Source organism: Thamnophis sirtalis, unplaced genomic scaffold (genome assembly GCF_051295495.1).
Source record: "Thamnophis sirtalis isolate CommonGarterSnake01/CBP01778 unplaced genomic scaffold, rThaSir2_p1.2 scaffold_4, whole genome shotgun sequence".
Taxonomy (NCBI): Eukaryota; Metazoa; Chordata; class Lepidosauria; order Squamata; family Natricidae; genus Thamnophis; species Thamnophis sirtalis.
Genome location: NW_028261384.1, coordinates 578460 through 598285, shown reverse-complemented (window position 1 = coordinate 598285; position 19826 = coordinate 578460). Strand labels below are relative to the sequence as shown.

The window sequence follows — 19826 nt, the reverse complement described above, 5'->3', positions numbered from 1 at the left end:
TAATCATCAAACCAAGCTACTTCTCTAAATATTCAGGCTAAATGGACCTATGGAAGCCGACTATTTGTGGGCTATGGGAAACCGTCCCATCCGGGTGCCCAAGTGGAAGCTTTTGTGAGTTGTGTAGATGTGCGAGTGTTTCGTCCAGCTCCTTCCCCAGCCGGCCTGAGCCTGGGGAACTTCAGAAGCATCGAATCAACACCCCCCCTTCCACATCCCCAACTGGGGCAGACCCCCGCTTCCTGCTCACTCCCACCTTCTCCGTTACTCTCCGCCGCAGGTACATCTCCACCTTCCGGTCTTCCATCCAACGGGAAATGGAAGAGAAGAGGAAGGCGCCATGCCAAACCATGGGCATCCCGAAGTTGCAAGTGCCCAGCCCGAAGGAATACCTCCGGAAACACTCCAAGAAGAAGGTCCCCAAATGTACGTTAGTGCCCCGGGTTTTCTCTGCCATGCGTCGCTCACCTTCCTGGGAGGAAGCGGGGAAATGGGACTTGAACCTCCTTCTTCAGTCGAGCAGACTTCCACTGAGCTGGGTGGTTTTCTTACCGACATTTCGTGATCCATCTTGGCAACGTTATCAGCACTAGAAAGGAGTGGTGTTAGAGATCAGTAGAGATCCAGAGAAGGATGATTTGCTTTTAGAGGTCAAAAGAAAGCCCCTGGATCTGGGCTGGGGGGAAGCCCAATGGGGCTCCATGAAGCAGCTGTGAGGTTTTCACAGGGGATCCCTACGACGCCAGGAAAATCCAGGGTGTTCTTGATTCACCCTGACAATTTTGGAAGCGCCCCCAGCTGTTTCCCCCCTGCGTTTACAATCTGAATAGAGCTGGAAGGGACCTTGGAGGTCTTCTAGTCCAACCCCCTGCTCAGGCAGGAGCCCCGATGCTATTTCAAGCTTCACACCAGGGGTGAAACTCAGCCGGTTCTAACAGGTCCTGGAGAACCGGTAGTGGAAATCTTAGGTAGTTCGGAGAACCGGCAACTACCACCTCTGACTGGCCCCAGAGTGGGGAGGGAATGGGGATTTTGCAGTATCCTTCCCCTGCCACGTCCACCAAGCCACGCCCACAGAACCAGTAGTAAAAAAAATGAATTTCACACCCACTGCTTCACACCCATTCTTCCACTGAGCAGGCGTGTTGGGTGCATCCTGCCATCCCCCACTCCAGTTACAGATAGTCCTCAAATTATGACCAGAATTGAGCCCCAAATTTCTGTGGCTCAGAAACACAGTTGTTACCTGAGTTTTGCCCCCTTTGATAACCTTCGTCGCCACCGTCATTAAGTGCATCCCTCTGGTTATTACATTATTAACATAGAATCTGGCTCTCCCCGTCGACTTTGCTTGCCGTAAGGTCGCAGAAGGAGACGCTGCAACTGTCAGAAATACGTGGCGGTTGCTGAGCTTCCCAGTTTTAACCGGGGATACCACGACGGGCATTCAGTGTGAAAAATAATCAAAAGTTGCTTTTCGTAACTCCGAACGGTCACTTGATGAATGGTCGTAAGTGGGAGACGAGCTGGGTTTGGTTCCGACCCAAACTTCCACTGCACCGTCCCCCAACCGGGTGTTCTGTCTTTCCCCCCACGACCGCAGGCACGTATGAGCGGGAGAAGAGGCTCCCTGGCAAACCCAAGTTGCCCCCGCAGTCCGACCGGCCACTGATGGGCATCCACAGCGAGAAGAACTTCGTCACAACCAACGCGGCCGAGGCCATCATGGCCGTGGCCAAGAAGCCCCTCCATGCCTGCGTGGACCAGCGGAGAGGAGACAAGTTCCTGATGGACGGATCCGGGCTGGTCCAGAGGTTCATCAAGAAGAAGGTGGGCTCCCTCGTGCCCCCCAGGGGGCTGGCGGGCAGGGCGGGGCAGGGCCAGGCTGGGTGGAAGTGGCTCTCTGGAATGGGGAGGGGGAGAAGGGGGGTTCTGCAGAAAGACCTTCCCCCCCCCCTCCCCGTGTCTCCCTCTAGCTTAGTTTTCTCTCAGCTGAATGTCCAAGAGCTTCATTGGTTTACGGGTTGATGCTGCATTCATATTCCATGGCTGTAAGTCACCAAAGGTCACCTGGCAAGATGGGTGTAGAGAGGATAAGGGATGGATGGATGGATGGATGGATGGATGGATGGATGGAGATAGATAGATAGATAGATAGATAGATGATAGATAGATAGATAGATAGATAGATAGATAGATAGATAGATAGATAGATAGATAGATAGATTAGATTAGATTAGATTAGATTAGATTGCTTTTATTTATAGGCCGCCCTTTTCCCTGAGGGGACTCAGGGCGGCTTACAACCTATAGGGAGGGGATACACGTAATGACATGTACAGACAATACATAATTAAAAATAGAAGCAACATTCATTCATCATTCGGGTGGGGACGGATCCCAATCTTTAACCCCAGGCCTGGCGGGATAGCCAGATCTTAAGGGCTGTGCGGAAGGTCTGGAGGGTGGTGAGGGTACGAATCTCCACGGGGAGATCGTTCCAAAGGGTCGGAGCTACTACTGAAAAGGCTCTCCTCCGCGTAGTTGCCAGTCGACACTGACTGGCAGATGGGACTCGGAGGAGGCCTAATCTGTGTGATCTAATCGGTCGTGAGGAGGTAATTGGCAGGAGGCGGTCTCTCAAGTACCTAGATCCACTACCATGAAGGGCTTTATGGGTGGTAAGTAGCACCTTGAAGCGCACCCGGAGATCAACAGGTAGCCAGCGCAGCTCGCGGAGGATCGGTGTTATGTGGGGGAATCGAGGAGCACCCACAATCACTCGCGCGGCCGCATTCTGGACTAGCTGAAGTCGCCGGATGCTCTTCAAGGGCAGCCCCATGTAGAGCACATTGCAGTATTCCAGCCTAGAGGTCACAAGGGCACGAGTGACTGTTGTGAGAGCCTCCCTGTTCAGGTAGGGTCACAACTGGCGCACCAGGCGAACCTGGGCAAATGCCCCCCTGGTCACAGCCGATAGATGGTGATCGAAGGTCAGCTGTGGGTCAGATAGATAGATAGATAGATAGATAGATAGATAGATAGATAGATAGATAGATAGATAGATAGATAGATAGATAGATAGATGAAAGGTGTGTGTGTGTGTGTGGGAGAGAGAGAGAGAGAGAAGTAAGAGATTAGATAGATACTTAGATAGCTAGATAGCTGGCTGGATGGATAGAAGGAAGGTGTGTGTGAAAGACAGAGACAGAGGAGTAATAGAGATAAAGAGATGTAGAGATATAGATAGTTAGATAGATGATAGATAGATATAGAGAAAAAGATACAGTGAGAGAGAGAAAGAGAGGTGATGATGATGGATAGATGAGAGAGAGAGAGAGAGAGATACTGATGGATGGATAGATAGATGATAGATAGATAGATAGATAGATAGATAGATAGATAGATAGATAGATAGATAGATAGATAGATAGATACTAGATAGAGAAAAAGATACAGTGAGTGAGAGAGAGAGAGGTGATGATAGATGGATGATAGATAGACAGACAGATAGAGAGAAAGATGTATAGTGAGAGAGAGAAAGACAGAGGTGATGATAGATAGATGATAGATAGATAGATGATAGATAGATAGATAGATAGATAGATAGATAGATAGATAGATAGATGATAGATAGATAGATAGATAGATAGATAGATAGATAGATGATAGATGAAAGATGTTTGTGTGTGTATGTGTGAGAGAGAGGGGGGGGAGAGAGAAAGAAGTAATAGAGATAGATAGCTAGATAGAGATAGATGAAAGATGTGTATGTGTGCGTGTGCGTGTGTGTGAGAGAGAGAGAATAATAGAGATAGACAGACAGACTGACGGATGGAGGGAGGGAGATGATAAATGATAGATATAGATAGATAGCAATAGCAATAGCAGTAGACTTATATACCGCTTCATAGGCCTTTCAGCCCTCTCTAAGCGGTTTACAGAGAGTCAGCATATTGCCCCCAACAATCTGGGTCCTCATTTTACCCACCTCGGAAGGATGGAAGGCTGAGTCAACCCTGAGCCGGTGAGATTTGAACCGCTGACCTGCTGATCTAGCAGTAGCCTGCAGTGCTGCATTTAACCACTGCGCCACCTTGGCTCTTTATGGCAGGCAGGCATAGATAAATTGAATGCCTGGCACCCTTCCTGCCTTCTGCATGCTCCATTTGGGACAGGTGCCCTGTGGAGCTTGGGGTTAGGTGGAAAGCTGATCCTGCCTAGCCCACCCATAACAAAGGAAGCCCACTCCCCTGGATAAGTGCCAGGTGTCCTCCTCCTTCCCCAAGATCCAGCCCTGAAAGAGACGGGTGGGGTCCTTCTGCCCATCTACGACCCTCCCCCACGAATTGCAAGCACCACGCTTCTTCCTTCGTAGGACTTCGGGGTGACCCCCAAATACATCCAAAGGCGGAAGAAAGAAGCCGTGGACGTGCGCAAAGAACGGGTGGCCGCTCGGCGGGAGTGCCTGCAGAAGAAGCGGCTGACCCGTCTCTCCTCCCGCGAACGGGAAAGCATCTTGGACGTAAGCAGATGCCTCCCCCTCCCCCCCATTGGAATTCTACACAATTAATCAGCCAGTAGATGGCAGTGTTTAGTTAGCATCTATGGCTATATAGATATTTAGTTAGCGTCTATAGTTATATAATTTAGTTAGCATCTATAGTTCCTTTGTGTCCTGTTCCCTGTTACAGTTAAGCAGTAAAACACATGGTGACTGTGCACATTGTTTGATCTGTGGTGCTACCGAATTTCTAACATCTACCAAGTATCCCACTCCACCCCAGGGCTTCGGAGGTCTACCCAGTCCCTGTGCAGACTCGCACGCACTTTCAATGGATCGCTGGTTGAAACTTTGGGCCGCTCAGCGCAATCCATTGGGAGCGCCAGGTTGGGGAAAGGGAGGTAAACACCCCTGGACCCTGTTTGCCCTCATAAATCTTACATACGTCTCCCTGATTTAAAACAAAAATGAATGGGTTGGTATGACTTTGGTGCATGATTTCTATCCTGGGGGGGGGGGGGTTCTCTGGTCTCTGAGCTTGTTTGCTTTTTGCAGGCGTTTCAGGAACCAGCTAGATGACATCATCAGGGCTGGAAGGGGGGGAGAGTGTAGAGAGGAGGAGAAGGTGGAGGCTGTGGGGTTTTCGGTGCTCTCTGAGCTGGGTGGGAGGAGGAGGACTGTGGGATCCTTGGGGCTTTCTAAACATGCTGGTTTTCTTGCAGACGTTTCATGACCCAACTATGGAACGTCATCAGTGCTAGAAGATGGGGAGGGGGAGGAGGACTGTAGGATCCTCAATGGTCTTGAAGCTTGATTGTTTCCTGGCAGGCGTTTCACGAGCCAATTAGGCAACACCATCCATTTTCCATCCTACTTGGGCTAAACACGGGGTGGCGAGGGGGAACCAAATACAGGCAACCCCCACCCGACTCTCCTCTCTCTCTGGCCCCTCCCTGCAGGGCCTGAAGAACAACTGGGAGGAGATCAACAAGGACTTCCAGAGCCTCTCCGTGGAGATCACCACCATCCCGCAGAGGCTCCGCAAAGAGAAGCTGGAGACAGAGATGAAGCAGTTGGAACACGACATCAGTGCACTGGAGAAACGTCGGTTCATCTACATTGCCGGCGAATAGAGCCGGGAAAGCGGGCGGACAGCCTCCCAATGGGTTCCCAGTTGCTGTGGTTGGGTTGGGCAGCTGGCCCAGCCGAAAGGGCTCCAATCCCCCCCTCCCCACAGTCAGCCACAATCTGTGGGCGAGAGCCCTTCTCCCCCTCGCACCCCCTAATCCGTGGGTCCTGGGGGGGAACAAGCATGGATTTCTGAGAAGTTGTGACTTGTTTTTAAGGCGCGTTTGTCGAAGTTGTACAAAAGTTCTTCCTTGGGTTTTTGTGAAGTTGTTGAAGTTGTGAAACGGTTCTTTCTGCATTCTTAAATAAAGCACACTATTGACCCACTGTTATCTCTGTGTGTGCACCTGTGTGTGCGTGTATGCATGGGTGTGTTTGTGTATTTGTGCTCCAGTGCCGCAGGATTTTAAGAAAAGACTGGACTACAATTTGTCTGAAAATGCAGAAGCTCTCTTGCTGGAGCTGGGGGTTGGACTAGAAGACCTCTAAGGTCCCTTCCAGCAAAACAACAACAACAACAACAACAACAACTACTACTACTACTACTACTACTACTACTACTACTACTTCCTCTTCCTCATCTTGTTCTTCTTCTCCTCCTTCCTCTTCTCCCCCTCCTCCTCCTTCTCCTTCCTCTTCCTTCTCCTTCCTCTTCCTCCTCCTCTTCTTCTTCCACTTCTTGTTCTTCTTCTCCTCTCTCTTCTTCTTCTTCTCCTTCTCCTTCTCCTCTTCCTCCTTCCTCTTCTTCTTCTTCCTCTTCTTCTTCCTTTTCTTCTTGTTCTCCTCCTCCTCCCTCTTCTCCTCCTCCTCTTCTTCCCTTTTCTTCCCCTCCCCCCTCTGTTCTCCTCTTCTTCCTTCTTCCTTCTTCCTTCCTTCCTTACCCTTCCCCTTCTCCTCCTTTTTCTTCTTAAAAAACACAACAGAGCCTCTGAAAAATGGCCCCTCTCCAGCTGCAGGACAGGTTCCCGGGCTGCAAAAACCCAGCAGCCCACAAGAAGGTAGCAAGGAGTGAGTTTGGGTCAGTTTGGTTAAGTCGTCAACTATAGAGATCCAATGAATTGAACTGAGTAGAGTTGGATTGTGTTGAGTTGAGTTGAGTTGAAGACTTGAGTTCAGTTGAGTGGAGTATGTTGTGAGTGGCTGGGTCAGACATGCAGGTCAAGGTAGCCTTGAGGATGGTGCTGGAGATGCAGTGCAGAGGTTGGTAGGACATAAGCCAGTCCTCCCCGCACACTGGTCATCCCAATGACAACCCTGTGAGGTAGGTTTAGGCAGAGAGAGAGAGAGAGAGAGAGATGGAAAGAGAGAGAGAGAGAGAGAGAGAGAGAGATGGAAAGAGAGAGAGAGATGGAGAGAAAGATGGAGAGAGAGAGAGAGAGATGGAAAAAGAAAAAGAGATGGAGAGAGAAATGAAAAGAGATGGAGAGACAGAGGGGGAAGAGATGGAAGGGGGGGAGAGAGAGAGAGATGGAAAGAGGGAGATGCGGAGAAAGATACACACACAGAGAGACATACAGAGAGAGAGAGAGATGGAGAGAGAAAGAATGAGATGGAAGTAGCTAGAGAGATGGAGGGAGAGAGAGATGGAAAGACAGAGAGATGGAGAGAGGGATGGAAAAAGATGGAGAGAGAGATGGAAGAGAGGAAGGAAAATGGAGAGAGAGAGATGGAAATAGGTCAAGAGATAGAGGGGAGAGAGAGAGATGGAGAGAGAAATGAAAAGAGATGGAGAGACAGAGGGAGGAGAGGTGGAAATAGCTAGAGGGGGCGAGAGAAATGGAAAAAGAGATGGAGAGAGAGAGAGAAAGAGATGGAAAGAGGGAGATGCGGAGAGAGAAAGAGATATGGAAATAGCTAGAGAGATTGAGGGGGAAGAGAGAGATGGATATACATACATACACACACACACACACACACACACACATATATATATATATACACACACACACACATATATATACATACACACACACACACACACAGAGAGAGATGGAGAGAGAAAGTGCGATGGAAATAGCTAGAGAGATGGAGGGAGAGAGAGATGGAAAGACAGAGAGAGATGGAGAGAGGGATGGGAAAAGATGATGAGAGAGATGGAAGAGATGAAGGAAAATGGAGAGAGAGAGATGGAAATAGGTCAAGAGATGGAGGGGAGAGAGAGAGATGGAGAGAAAAATGGAAAGAGAGATGGAGAGAGAGAGAGATGGAAAAAGTTGGAGAGATGGAAGAGATGAAGGGAAATGGAGAGAGAGAGAGAGGGAGAGAGAAAGAGGAAGAAAGAGAGAGTAGAGAGGAAAGAGGGAGAGAGACAAAAGAGATTGAGAAGGAGAGAAACTTTCTTTAAACTCAGGCTTTATTACCAGATAACATATTTTCGCCTTCCAGATTTTCTGTCAAGAATTCGCACGACCGAAAGGCCAAAAAGGGCAACCACAGGGTACTTGTAGAGTGGCTCTGTTGACATTGAACAGCTTCTGGGGGCAAACCAAAGCTGCCCCCCACCCCCCAAATAGGACGGAGGAAGGGGAAGGGAGCTGCGCTCAGGGATGGGCCCCGTCTCAGGAGGGCAAGTGAAACTTCACATCGATGCCCACCTCTTTTGCCAACGTCATGATCTCAGCGAGCGTGACGGCCATCACGGCTGCCCGGTCCAGATCGTCGCAAGCCAGGATCTTCAAGCCGCTCTCGGCGATCAGGACTTTGGCATCGGCCACCCGGGTCCCTTGCAAGCGCACCACGATGGGGATCTTCAGCTCCAGGTCCTCGACGGACATGATGATCCCATGGGCGATGACGTCGCACCGCATTATCCCGCCGAAGATGTTGACCAGAATCGCCTGGACCTTCTCGTCGGAGGTGATCAGCTTGAAGGCCTCGGTGACTTGCTCCACTGTGGCCCCTCCGCCCACGCTGAGGTAGTTGGCTGGCTCACCGCCATGTAGCTTGATGATGTCCATGGTGGCCATGGCCAAGCCCGCCCCATTGACCAAACAGCCGATGTTCCCGTCCAACGCGATGTAGTTCAGATCCGCGTTGGCTGCCTCCCTCTCCTTCTCGTCCATCTGGGTCCAATCCTGCAGCTCAAAAACCTTCTGCTGACGGAAGGCCGAGTTGCTGTCGAAAATGACCTTGGCGTCCATGCACATCACCCTCCCGATGGAGTCCTCCACCAGTGGGTTGATCTCCAGCATGACCACGTCGTAGTCGATGAAGAAGTTGTACAACTTGACCATGGTGTCCGCTGCTTCTTCTGCCACCTGTGGAGGGAAGCCCATCTTCCCGGCCAACGGAACGGCCTGGCTCATGCGGAGGCCCGTCACGATGTCCACCGGCTCCTTCAGGATAGACGCCGGTTTCTCAGCTGCCACGTCTTCGATTTGGATGCCGCCCTTAGAGCTGGCGATGATGACCGGTCCCTGGAAGTCCCTCTCCATGGTGATGGCAAAGTAATACTCCTTCCGCAGGTAACGGCGTTCGCAGACAAAAACCTGGTTACAGATCCGTCCTTTCTCCCCTGTCTGCTTGGTGAAGAGCCTCTTGCCGATCATTTGAGCGGCCACCTCCTTGGCCTCCTCCGGAGAACACACAATCTGCACGCCCCCCTTCAGGCCCCCTTCGAAGACTCCCGTCTCCCATCCCCCGGCAACCACCTGGGCCTTCACCACCAAGTCATTGGTGCCGATCTTCCTCGCCACTTTGTACGCTTCTTCTGGTGTCCTCGCCACCAAGCCATACGGGACGGAAACGCCGGCCTCCTTCAACAGCTTCATGCTGAGGTATTCATGGATGGAGAGGTGCCGGAGACGTTGGCGTGGGAGTTGCCAGCTGGGAGACGTCGTGGAAAATCGGTGGCGGGTCCCGAGCCCCAAGGCCCTGGCACCCCGGCCTGTCCAGAAGACCTTGGTCCATATCAGTTGGGCTGCTCTGCCTGCCTGTGTCCAGAACATGGAAATGGCTAGATAGCCAAGGTGAGCCTTTGGGATCTCCTCCAATGGAGGAGACCTTCCAACTGGCTGTTATGGTTTGGAGAAAAAATAGGCCGCTGCTTCCTGCTGCTTTCTCATTGGCTGAAGCCAGAGGTTTTGTGACCTCACCTGCTTCTGTCCCGCCTCCTTGATTCTCCCGAGAGAAAACCCCAAGATGGAGGCCTTTCTTTCTCTTCAGGAGGAACTTGGAGCTTCACTGCTTCTGACCTTCCCAGAGGCTTCCCGAGGAACAGATACAATAATACAATAATACAATAATGCAGAGTTGGAAGGGACCTTGGAGGTCTTCTAGTCCAACCCCCTGCCTAGGCAGGAAACCCTATACCATTTCAGACAAATGGCTATCCAACATTTTCTTAAAGACTTTCAGTGTTGGGGCATTCACAACTTCTGGAGGCAATTTCTGTTCCACTGATTAATTGTTCTAACTGTCAGGAAATTCCTCCTCAGTTCTAAGTTGCTTCTCTCCTTGATTAGTTTCCACCCATTGCTTCTTGTTCTACCCTCGGGTGCCTTGGAGAATAGCTTGACTCCCTCTTCTTTGTGGCAACCCCTGAGATATTGGAAGACTGCTATCATGTCTCCCCTGGTCCTTCTTTTCATTAAAGTAGACACACCCAGTTCCTGCAACTGTTCTTCATATGTTTTAGTCTCCAGTCCCCTAATCCTCTTCGTTGCTCTTCTCTGCACTCTTTCTAGAGTCTCCACATCTTTTCTACATCGTGGCGACCAGAACTGAATGCAGATATTCCAGCTGTGGCCTTACCAAGGCCTTATAAAGTGGTATTAACACTTCACGTGATCTTAATTCTGTCCCTCTGTTTATGCAGCCTAAAACTGTGTTGGCTTTTTTGGCAGCTGCTGCCCACGGCTGGCTGATATTTAAATGGTTGTCCACTAGGACTCCAAGATCCCTCTCACAGTTACTATTGTTGAGCAAGGTACCACCTATACTGTACCTGTGCATTTCATTTTTCTTGCCTAAATGTAGACCCTTACTCTTTCCACCATTGAATTTCATTTATTAGATAGTGCCCAATGTTCAAGTTTGTCAAGATCCTTCTGTATCTTAAGCCTATCTTCTGGAGTGTTGGCTATTCCTGCCAGCTTGGTGTCATCTTGCAAATTTGATGAGTTCCCCATTTATCCCCTCATCCAAATCATTGATGAAGATGTTGAAGAGAACTGGGCCTAAAACAGAGCCTTGGGGTCCCCCACTGCATACTTCCCTCCATGAAGATGCAGTTCCATTGAGGGCTACACCTTGAGTGCGGTTGGTCAGCCAGTTACGAATCCACCTGGTGGTGATGCTGTCTAACCCACATTCTTCTACTTTATCTAGTAGTAGGTTATGGTCTACCTTATCAAATGCCTTACTGAAGTCCAAGTAAAATATATCGACGGCATTCCTCTGGTCCACCAATTTTATCACTGTCAAAGAATGCCATAAGATTAGTCTGGCATGATCTGTTTTTGACAAACCCATGTTGGCTTTTGGCTATTACCTTGTTTGCTTCTAGGTTTTCGCAGATTCGTTGCTTGATTATCTTTTCCAGGATCTTTCCTGGTATTGAGGTCAGGCTGATAAGATCTGTGGTTTCCTGTTTTTTTCCCCTTTTTTGAAGACGCTGAGAAGATGTTTTGAAGATGTTAAGATTTCCAACTGAAAAGCGGAGAATTAGGTGTCTATTCTGTTGCTTTCGGTGCCAGAAAGTTAGTAGGCAGTCCTCAATTTACAGCAGTTCATTTAGTGACCGTTCAAAGTTACGACAGCACTGAAAAAAGTGACCGATGACTGTTTTTCAGACTTATGACCATTGCAGCATCCCATGGTCACATGATCTGCATAAATAAGATCACGGCAAATGACTTCGGACCACGGTTGAGTCTGAAATTTCTGTCATTTGGGGAGTTTTGCCCCATTTTACGACCTTCCTCACCGTCGTTGTTCAGCGAATCGTCGCAGTTGTGAAATGAGTCAGGCGGTTGTTAAGTGAGTGTGGCCTCCCCCATGGACTTTGCTGGTTCAGAAGGTCGCAAAAGGGGATTGGGCTGATCCCAGGACACCACACACACCGTCATAAATGTGAATCAGTTGTCAAGCATTTGAATTTTGATCAAGTGACTGCGGGAAGCTGCAGCAACGGTCTCGTGAAAAACCATCATCGGTCACCTTCAAAGCCATTGTGACTCCAAACGGTCGCTAAGCGAAGTCAAGGACTGTCTGTCTGTCTCGTCTGTCTCTCTGTATCTATCTATCTATCTATATCTATCTAATATGTATCTCTCTCTCTCTATCTCTCTCTATCTAACTTACTATATTTATCTATCTATCTATCTGTATCTATCTACCTATCTCAATCTCTCTCTATCTATCTGTATCTATCTATCTATCTATCTATCTATCTATCTATCTATCTATCTATCTATCATCTATCTATTTATCTATAGTCAATATAGGCACAGAGTTAAATTTTGTTAACCTTTTCTAATGGTGGTGTGCCTCGTGATTTTTTTCATGAAAAAAGTGTGCCTTTGCACAAAAAGGTTGAAAAACACTGGTCTAGATGATAGAAATTGTTATCTCTGTTTGAACCTTTGGCCCAAAATGAAGCTTATCTTGATCTGGCAGTCCTATCTCTTGATTTTCTGCAACAGTTTCCTCTTTCTGAGGTCCACTGTTTTCGGAGCGGTGAGAAAAATTATGAGGTTTGCATAACATGAACTTATGTTTCTATAGCAATAACGTTCTGTGGAAGCTGTGTGAGCTATAAAATGCTTTTTTAGGCACGTCTGTTTTCTCTCTGCCTGCCCTGTTAAAAATGCTGTCAGGTTTTTTGCTTTCTGCAGGAAATAAAAGCCGATTATCAGTATCCTCGGGTTCAGCGTTTCCTTGGAATTTTGCCAGATGCTGAGCTGCATTCAAACACCTGGCATAACCAAGAAGCAACTTGGAATGAAGGAGGAACCTCTTAACAGAGAGGACAATTGACCAGTGCAACTCCTTGCCACCAGAGGTTGTGAGGGCTCCATCACTGGAGGCCTTGAAGAAGGGACTGGAATGGTCGAGGAGAGCGAAACTTTTTTGGCTCCCGTGCCAAAAACAGGGAGAGCACAGGGGGGTCGTGCGCAGGTGTGCCACACCCATAATGCTATGCACGCACGAGCAGCGCTCCCTTCCCCCGCTTTTGGCACAGTTTTTTTCTCCCTGGAGCTGACAGATTAGATTAGATTTTAGATTAGATTTGTTTATTTATAGGCCGCCCTTTTCCCGGAGGGGACTCAGGGCGGCTTACAATCAAAAAAGGAAGGGGAGTGTAGGACAATACAAAAAAAGAAAAGAAATGTGCACAAAGTAAATTAAACAATAAAAACTCAACATTCACTCAGCACTCGGGAGGGGCGAAAATAAGATTATCCCCAGGCCTGACGGGTTAGCCAGTTCTTGAGGGCTGTGCGGAAGGCCTGGACGGTGGTGAGGGTACGAATCTCCACGGGGAGATTGTTCCATAGTGTCGGAGCCGCAACAGAGAAGGCTCTCCTCCGAGTAGTCGCCAGTCGGCACTGACTGGCGGATGGAATACGGAGGAGGCCAACTCTATGCGATCTGATGGGACGCAGGGAGGTAATTGGCAGAAGGCGGTCTCTCAAGTAGCCAGATCCACTACCATGGAGCGCTTTATAGGTGGTGAGTAAGACCTTGAAGTGCACCCGGAGACCAACAGGTAGCCAGTGCAGCTCACGGAGGATCAGTGTTATGTGGGCGAACCGTGGTGCGCCCACGATCACTCGCGCGGCCGCATTCTCGACTAGCGGAAGTCTTCGGATGCTCTTCAAGGGCAGCCCCATGTAGAGCACATTACAGTATTCCAGCCTAGAGATCACAAGGGCTCGAGTGACTGTTGTGAGGGCCTCCCGGTTCAGGTAGGGCCGCAACTGGCGCACCAGGCGAACCTGGGCAAATGCCCCCCTGGTCACAGCTGAGAGATGGTGGTCAAAAGTTAGCTGTGAATCCAGGAGGACTCCCAAGTTGCGGACCCTTTCTGAGGGGTTTAAATTTTGTCCCCCCAGCCTGAGTGATGGTATGGTGGTCAAATTTTTGGGAGGGAAACACAACAGCCACTCGGTCTTGTCTGGGTTGAGTATCAGCTTGTTCGCTCTCATCCAGTCTTTAACGGCTTCCAGTCCCCGGTTCATCACGTCCACCGCTTCATTGAGTTGGCACGGGGCGGACAGATACAATTGTGTATCGTCCGCATATTGGTGATATTTTATCCCGTGCCTTCGGATGATCTCGCCCAGCGGTTTCATGTAAATGTTAAATAGTAGGGGGGATAGGACCGACCCCTGCGGCACCCCATAAGTTAGGGGCCTCAGGGACGATCTCTGCCCCCCCCACTAACACCAACTGCGACCTGTCCGAGAGATAGGAGGAGAACCACTGCAAAACAGTGCCGCCCACCCCCATCTCCCGCAGTCGTCGCAGAAGGATACCATGGTCGATGGTATCGAAAGCCGCTGAGAGGTCCAGGAGAACTAGGATGGAAGCATGGCCTCCATCCCTAGCTCTCCAGAGATCATCAGTCAATGCGACCAAAGCGGTTTCTGTGCTGTAACCGGGTCTGAAGCCAGACTGGAAGGGGTCAAGATAGTTAGCTTCCTCCAAGGTACGCTGAAGCTGGAGAGCCACCACCTTCTCAACAACCTTCCCTACAAAGGGAAGGTTGGAGACTGGACGATAGTTATTAAGAACAGCTGGATCCAGAGACGGCTTCTTCAGGAGGGGTCTCACCACCGCTGTCTTAAGCGCGGTGGGAAAGTACCCCTCCCGAAGAGAAGCGGTAACAACCGCCTGGATCCAGCCTCGTGTCACCTCACTGCTGTTGGCAACCAGCCAGGAGGGACACGGGTCCAGTATGCAGGTGGAGGCACTCACAGCTCGCATAGCCTTGTCCACATCCCCAGAGGCAACTTCCTGAAACTCAACCCAGAGATGGTTTGCCAAGTTTTCTCCTTGTGTCTCGGCTGGATCTACTGGGGTGGAGTCCAGGTCCGCTCGAAACCGGGCAACTTTGTCCACCAAGAACTGGACATACTCCTCAGCCTTACCCTGTAAGGAGTCCCCCGTCTCCCTCCTATTTAGGAGGGAGCGGGTTATCCTAAACAGGGCGGCTGGGCGGGACTCGGCGGACGCTACCAAGGAGGCAATGTATGTTCTTTTAGTTGTTCTTAGGGTCCGAATATACTCCTTGGTGCATGCTGTCAAAAGTGCCCGTTTCGACTCGGACCTATCGGACCTCCACGAGTGCTCTAGGCGTCTCCTCCGGCGCTTTACCTCCCGGAGCTCCTCAGTAAACCAAGGAGGCCTCCGGGGGCCGCTGACCCGGAGGGGCCGTAGCGGCGCAATCCGGTCGAGAGACTCCGAAGCTGCCGAGTGCCAGGCAGCGACGAGGGTCTCCGCCGAACTGTGAGCGAGGGTATCAGGAATAACCCCAAGCTCCGTCTGGAACCTAACAGGATCCATCAGTCGCTTGGGGCGGAACCAGCTGGTCGGTTCCTCCTCCCTACGGTGGAGGTTTGGCCTCCGGAAGTCTAGCCTCAGTAGGTAGTGGTCTGACCACGACAGGGGGATCTCATTACCCCTCAGACCAAGATCGTAACTCCACTGCTCCGAGAGGAATACGAGGTCAAGCGTGTGACCCGCTGAGTGAGTTGGGCCTCGAATTACTTGAGTCAAGCCCATGGCTGTCATGGAAGCCATGAACTCCTGCGCTCCATCAGAGTGTTCACCGAGTGAAGGCAAGTTAAAGTCCCCCAGAACTATAAGTCTAGGGAACTCAACCGCTAGCTCGGCTACTGACTCGAGGAGCGAGGGGAGGGCTGCTGCAACGTAGTTGGGAGGCAGGTACGTAAGCAGCAAACCCACTTGACCCTTGAGGTCCAGCTTCACTAGCAGGGACTCACACCCGACAAGCTCCGGAGCAGGGATCCTACGAGGTACTAAAGACTCCCGGACTACAATAGCCACACCGCCACCCCTTTTCTGGGCTCTCGGCTGGTGTAGCACCTGAAATCCGGCTGGGCACATCTCGACGAGGGGGACTCCTCCCTCAGGGCCCAGCCATGTTTCAGTAATACATGCCAGGTCTGCGCCCTCATCAGTTATCAAGTCCCGGATGAGGGGGGCCTTATGAACAACAGACCTGGCATTTAGCGACAGCAGCCTGAGACCAGGGTCCTGAACACCCGCGCCATCTGACCTTGGAGTGGGACTCCTAGGGCCGGAAGGAGGGATCTCTATAACGCAGCGAGCCCTCCTTCCCCGATGATGGCCTGCCCTAAAGTCCCCGCCATATCTGCCTCTCCCTGTCATGACCGCAATGCTCCGACCCTCACCCGTGGTTGTGGTCCCCCCAACCACCCCGATGGCCCCCGCATACCCCGGCAGGTCCTCCGAATCAGTCATACCCAAACTCTCACTCAAACAATCCTCACAAATAATTAAAACACAAAGTTACAACAGTAATAGTAATAAAAGTGAGATCATTCATATCAACCCAAGCAGTCCCATGCACTCAACATACCTAGACAGGATGCCTCGGTGCCCTAACAAATGGTTCCATAGGTTCGCCATCACAGGTATAGGATTTCCTTCCTGGGCAGAGGGTTGGGCTAGATGACCACCAAGGTGCCTTACAACTCTCTCTTCTGTGAGGGTCTCCAGCTTGAGCAGGGGGCTAGACTAGATGATCTCCAAGGTCCCTTCCAACCCTGTTATTTTATGATTCTGTGAGGGTCTCCTGGCTGAGCAGGGGGCTAAACTAGATGACCTCCAAGGTCCCCTCCAACACTGTTATTGTCAGCACCTCTCCATTAATTAATTAGGAAAGAAAGACCACGAGACTCCATGTGTGGAAATCAAGTGTACTTTTACTAATTATAAATGATTAAAGGCATAGCGAAGCGAAATCTGGATATTTAAGCACGAAAGCGATTGATATATAGAATAGCCCATTCCCCTCCCCTTGGCATCACAGTTCCAGTCCAATCATAATTCTTCCAAGTGTCAGGTGTGAGATAACTTCAAAAGGCATCACGAAGATGGAATGTCGGTGCCGTTAGTCCTGGCGAGAAACTCCCACGCATGCGTAGTCCGATCAGCCGGTGAACTCCAGAACCTTCCTCCAGCACAATGAGTAACCCCTCCCAAATACCAGGCCCTCCCCCCCCCCCGTTTCATGGCAGCCGAACCAACAGCAAAGCAGAGGCTGACAGATATTCTATGATTCTGTGAGGGTCTGAGCAGGGGGTTGAAATATAGATGATGATAGATAGATAGATAGATAGATAGATAGATAGATAGATAGATAGATAGATAGATAGATAGATAGATAGATTGTGTGTGTGTGTGTGTGTGTGTGTGTGTGTGTGTGTGTGTGTGTACACACACACATATGAAGTAGCTGGAGACCCTTGGCCACAGGCTAAGCACCTGGAACCCTGGATCCGACCAATCGCAGGCAGCCCAGAGGCAGTTGGAGAAAGAATTCTGGGAGGTGGTCTTTCCTTCTGGAGTCTGGAGAAGGCAAAAGAGGCAGAGAAGCTTCCTTCATGTTTGGTCACTGGGCAGCGAGTGCAGTACGATGGATGGGCAGAAGTAGCAGACTAGGTGCCGTGGGTCAGCCCGGGTTCTGGACACCGCAACATAGGCGCCTGTCCCTCCATGAATACCTGAGCATGCAGCTGCTGAAGGAAGCCGGCGTCTCGGTGCCAAAGGCCCTGGTGGCGAAAACCCCCGAGGAGGCCTTCCTAGCTGCCGAGAAGATCGGGACGGAGGACCTGGTGGTGAAGGCCCAGGTTTTAGCCGGGGGGCGCGGCAAAGGGACCTTCGAAGGCGGGCTGAAGGGCGGCGTGCAGATGGTGGGTTCTCCGGAGGAGGCCAAGGAGGTGGCCGCCCGGATGATCGGCAAGAAGCTCTTCACCCAGCAGACGGGGGAGAAAGGACGGATCTGCAACCAGGTTCTCATCTGCGAACGCCGATACTTGCGGAAGGAGTACTACTTTGCCATTGCCATGGATGGTGCCTTCCAGGGACCGGTGCTCATCGGCAGCTCCCAAGGCGGCGTCAGCATCGAAGAGGTGGCCGCCAAGAATCCGGAGGCCATCGTGAAGGAGACGGTGAACATCACGGAAGGCATCCGAGAGGATCAGGCACTACGGCTGGCCCAGAAAATGGGATTTCCCACCAAGGTGGCTGGCGCAGCGGCCGAGAACATTGTCAAGCTGTACCACCTGTTTATCAAATATGACGCTCTCCTGGTGGAGATCAACCCGCTGGCGGAGGACTCTACGGGGACCGTGATGTGCGTGGACGCCAAGATCAACTTCGATGACAATTCGGCCTTCCGTCAGCAGAAGGTCTTTGAGCTGCAGGATTGGACCCAGATGGACGAGAAGGAGAGGGAGGCAGCCAACGCGAAACTGAACTACATCGCGTTGGACGGGGACATTGGTTGTCTGGTGAACGGGGCGGGCTTGGCCATGGCCACCATGGACATCATTAAGTTTCATGGAGGCGCACCGGCCAACTTCCTGGACGTTGGTGGAGGGGCCACGGCAGAGCAGGTGAAGGAGGCCTTCAAGGTGATCACATCCGACAAGCGGGTGCAGTCCATCCTGGTCAACATTTTTGGAGGCATCATGCACTGCGACATCATCGCCAAAGGCATCATCCTGGCGGCCACAGAGCTGGAGTTGAAGATCCCCGTGGTGGTCAGGTTGCAGGGCACCCAAATGGATCAGGCGAAGGCCTTGATAGCCCAGAGCGAGCTGGAGATCTTGTCCTGTGATGACCTGGACCAGGCGGCCAAAGTGGCCGTGGGCCTCTCCAAAATCGTGTCGTTGGCCAAGGAAGCCCAGCTGGAGGTGACCTTCCAGTGGAAGACCTGAGGAGGCTTCTCTACTTGGGATTCCTGAAGACCCTCAAGGCCCCCTGAACTTCTAAGGGCTGAATCAGGCAAACATGGCTTCCATCTCCACCATGGCTGATGACCAGATTTCACCAGATCTTCCATCTCCATCATGGCTGATGAGCAGATTTCACCAGATCTTCCATCTCCATCATGGCTGATGACCAGATTTCACCAGATCTTCCATCTCCATCATGGCTGTTGAGCAGATATTCTTCTGTCCTCCAGTGTGTAGATGACAAAGGAGGTCAATTGGAGACTTGTATGGACTTGGTGGCTTCTTCCCAATAAAACCCTGGCGTGCAGCCGACGGAGGTCTCTGGTCTCATGCGTCCTGGTTTGACATGTTGGTTGGAGCCACATCTGGGGATTTTCCAGGTCCAGGAGCCATCTGGGCTTGTTTAGAAGCCTTCATGAAGGACCAAGCTACTTTGGCAAGCATTAAACCACCATCCAAGGAAGACCGATGGGGGGGAGAGGGGATCACGCCAATGTCGGTGAAGGCTCTGCTTTAAAGGGGGAAAGTTTAAGGGGTTCGTTGTCAGCCAACAAACCAGTTTACAGATAATCCATGAGTTAGCGGCTATAATGGAAAACTGCCCTTTATGGTTGGAAGTCATGACGGCCGTAAAGCGGGGACAACCCACATGCTAGGTTTTTTTGTTGCGATTGTTAAGTGAATGTGATTTTTAAACAGACTTTTATCTTCTTCCCCTCCTCCTCTTCCTCCCGCTTTTCCTCTTCCTCCTTCCTCTTCTTCCTGTTTCTTTTCCTCCTCTTCTTCCTCCTTCTTCTGCCCCTCCCCCTTCTTTTCCTTCTTCTGGTTTTCCTCCTCCTTCCTCCTCCTCTTCTTCCTCCTCCTCCTCTTCCCCCCATCTCCTTCAGCTTTTCCTCCTCCTCTTTCTTCCTGTCCCCTCTTCTTCTTCATCTCCTTCTTTTCCTCCTCATTCGTCCTCTTCCCCCTCCTCCCCCTTGTTCTTCTCCCTCTTCCTCCTTCCCATCTCCTCCTGCTTTTCCTCTTCCTCTTCCTTCTCATTATTATTCCTCCTCCCTCCCCTCCCCTCCCCTTCTCCTCTCCTTCTTTCCCTGCTTTTCTTCTGATTCCTCCACCTCCTCTCTAGTTATGGCCACATTAAGGAGATGCCAGATGAGCTGATGTTCACCCACCAGCTGCTGACATTTCGTGAGAGGAAGCGACGGGGTGGTGGGGGGAGAAACCCTGGGAAAATCCGTCCCTCC

At 50.9% G+C, this 19826-nt stretch overlaps 1 protein-coding gene and 2 pseudogenes across 4 annotated transcripts; 2 read left to right on the top strand and 1 right to left on the bottom strand.

The window, feature by feature from the left end:
• The first annotated feature begins 287 nt into the window (after nt 1–287).
• LOC106543133 (enkurin-like) lies at nt 288–5716 on the top strand. Of its 4 annotated transcripts, none has more exons than XM_087712307.1 (4): nt 288–416; nt 1624–1830; nt 4379–4525; nt 5464–5716. In XM_087712307.1, the coding sequence occupies exons 1-4, from the start codon at nt 318–320 to the stop codon at nt 5635–5637; spliced, it is 627 nt and encodes a 208-aa protein (XP_087568433.1). In that variant the 5' UTR covers nt 288–317; the 3' UTR covers nt 5638–5716. The 4 variants fall into 4 exon arrangements, with proteins under 4 accessions (XP_087568433.1, XP_087568432.1, XP_013914524.2 ...); XM_087712306.1 differs by having other exon boundaries at nt 288–443; nt 1615–1830; XM_014059049.2 differs by having other exon boundaries at nt 303–426; nt 1604–1830.
• Nucleotides 5717–7967: 2251 nt separating this feature from the next.
• LOC106543134 (succinate--CoA ligase [ADP-forming] subunit beta, mitochondrial pseudogene) lies at nt 7968–9417 on the bottom strand (annotated as a pseudogene).
• Nucleotides 9418–17229: 7812 nt separating this feature from the next.
• On the top strand, nt 17230–18897 carry LOC106543135 (succinate--CoA ligase [ADP-forming] subunit beta, mitochondrial pseudogene; annotated as a pseudogene).
• Nucleotides 18898–19826: the final 929 nt, after the last annotated feature.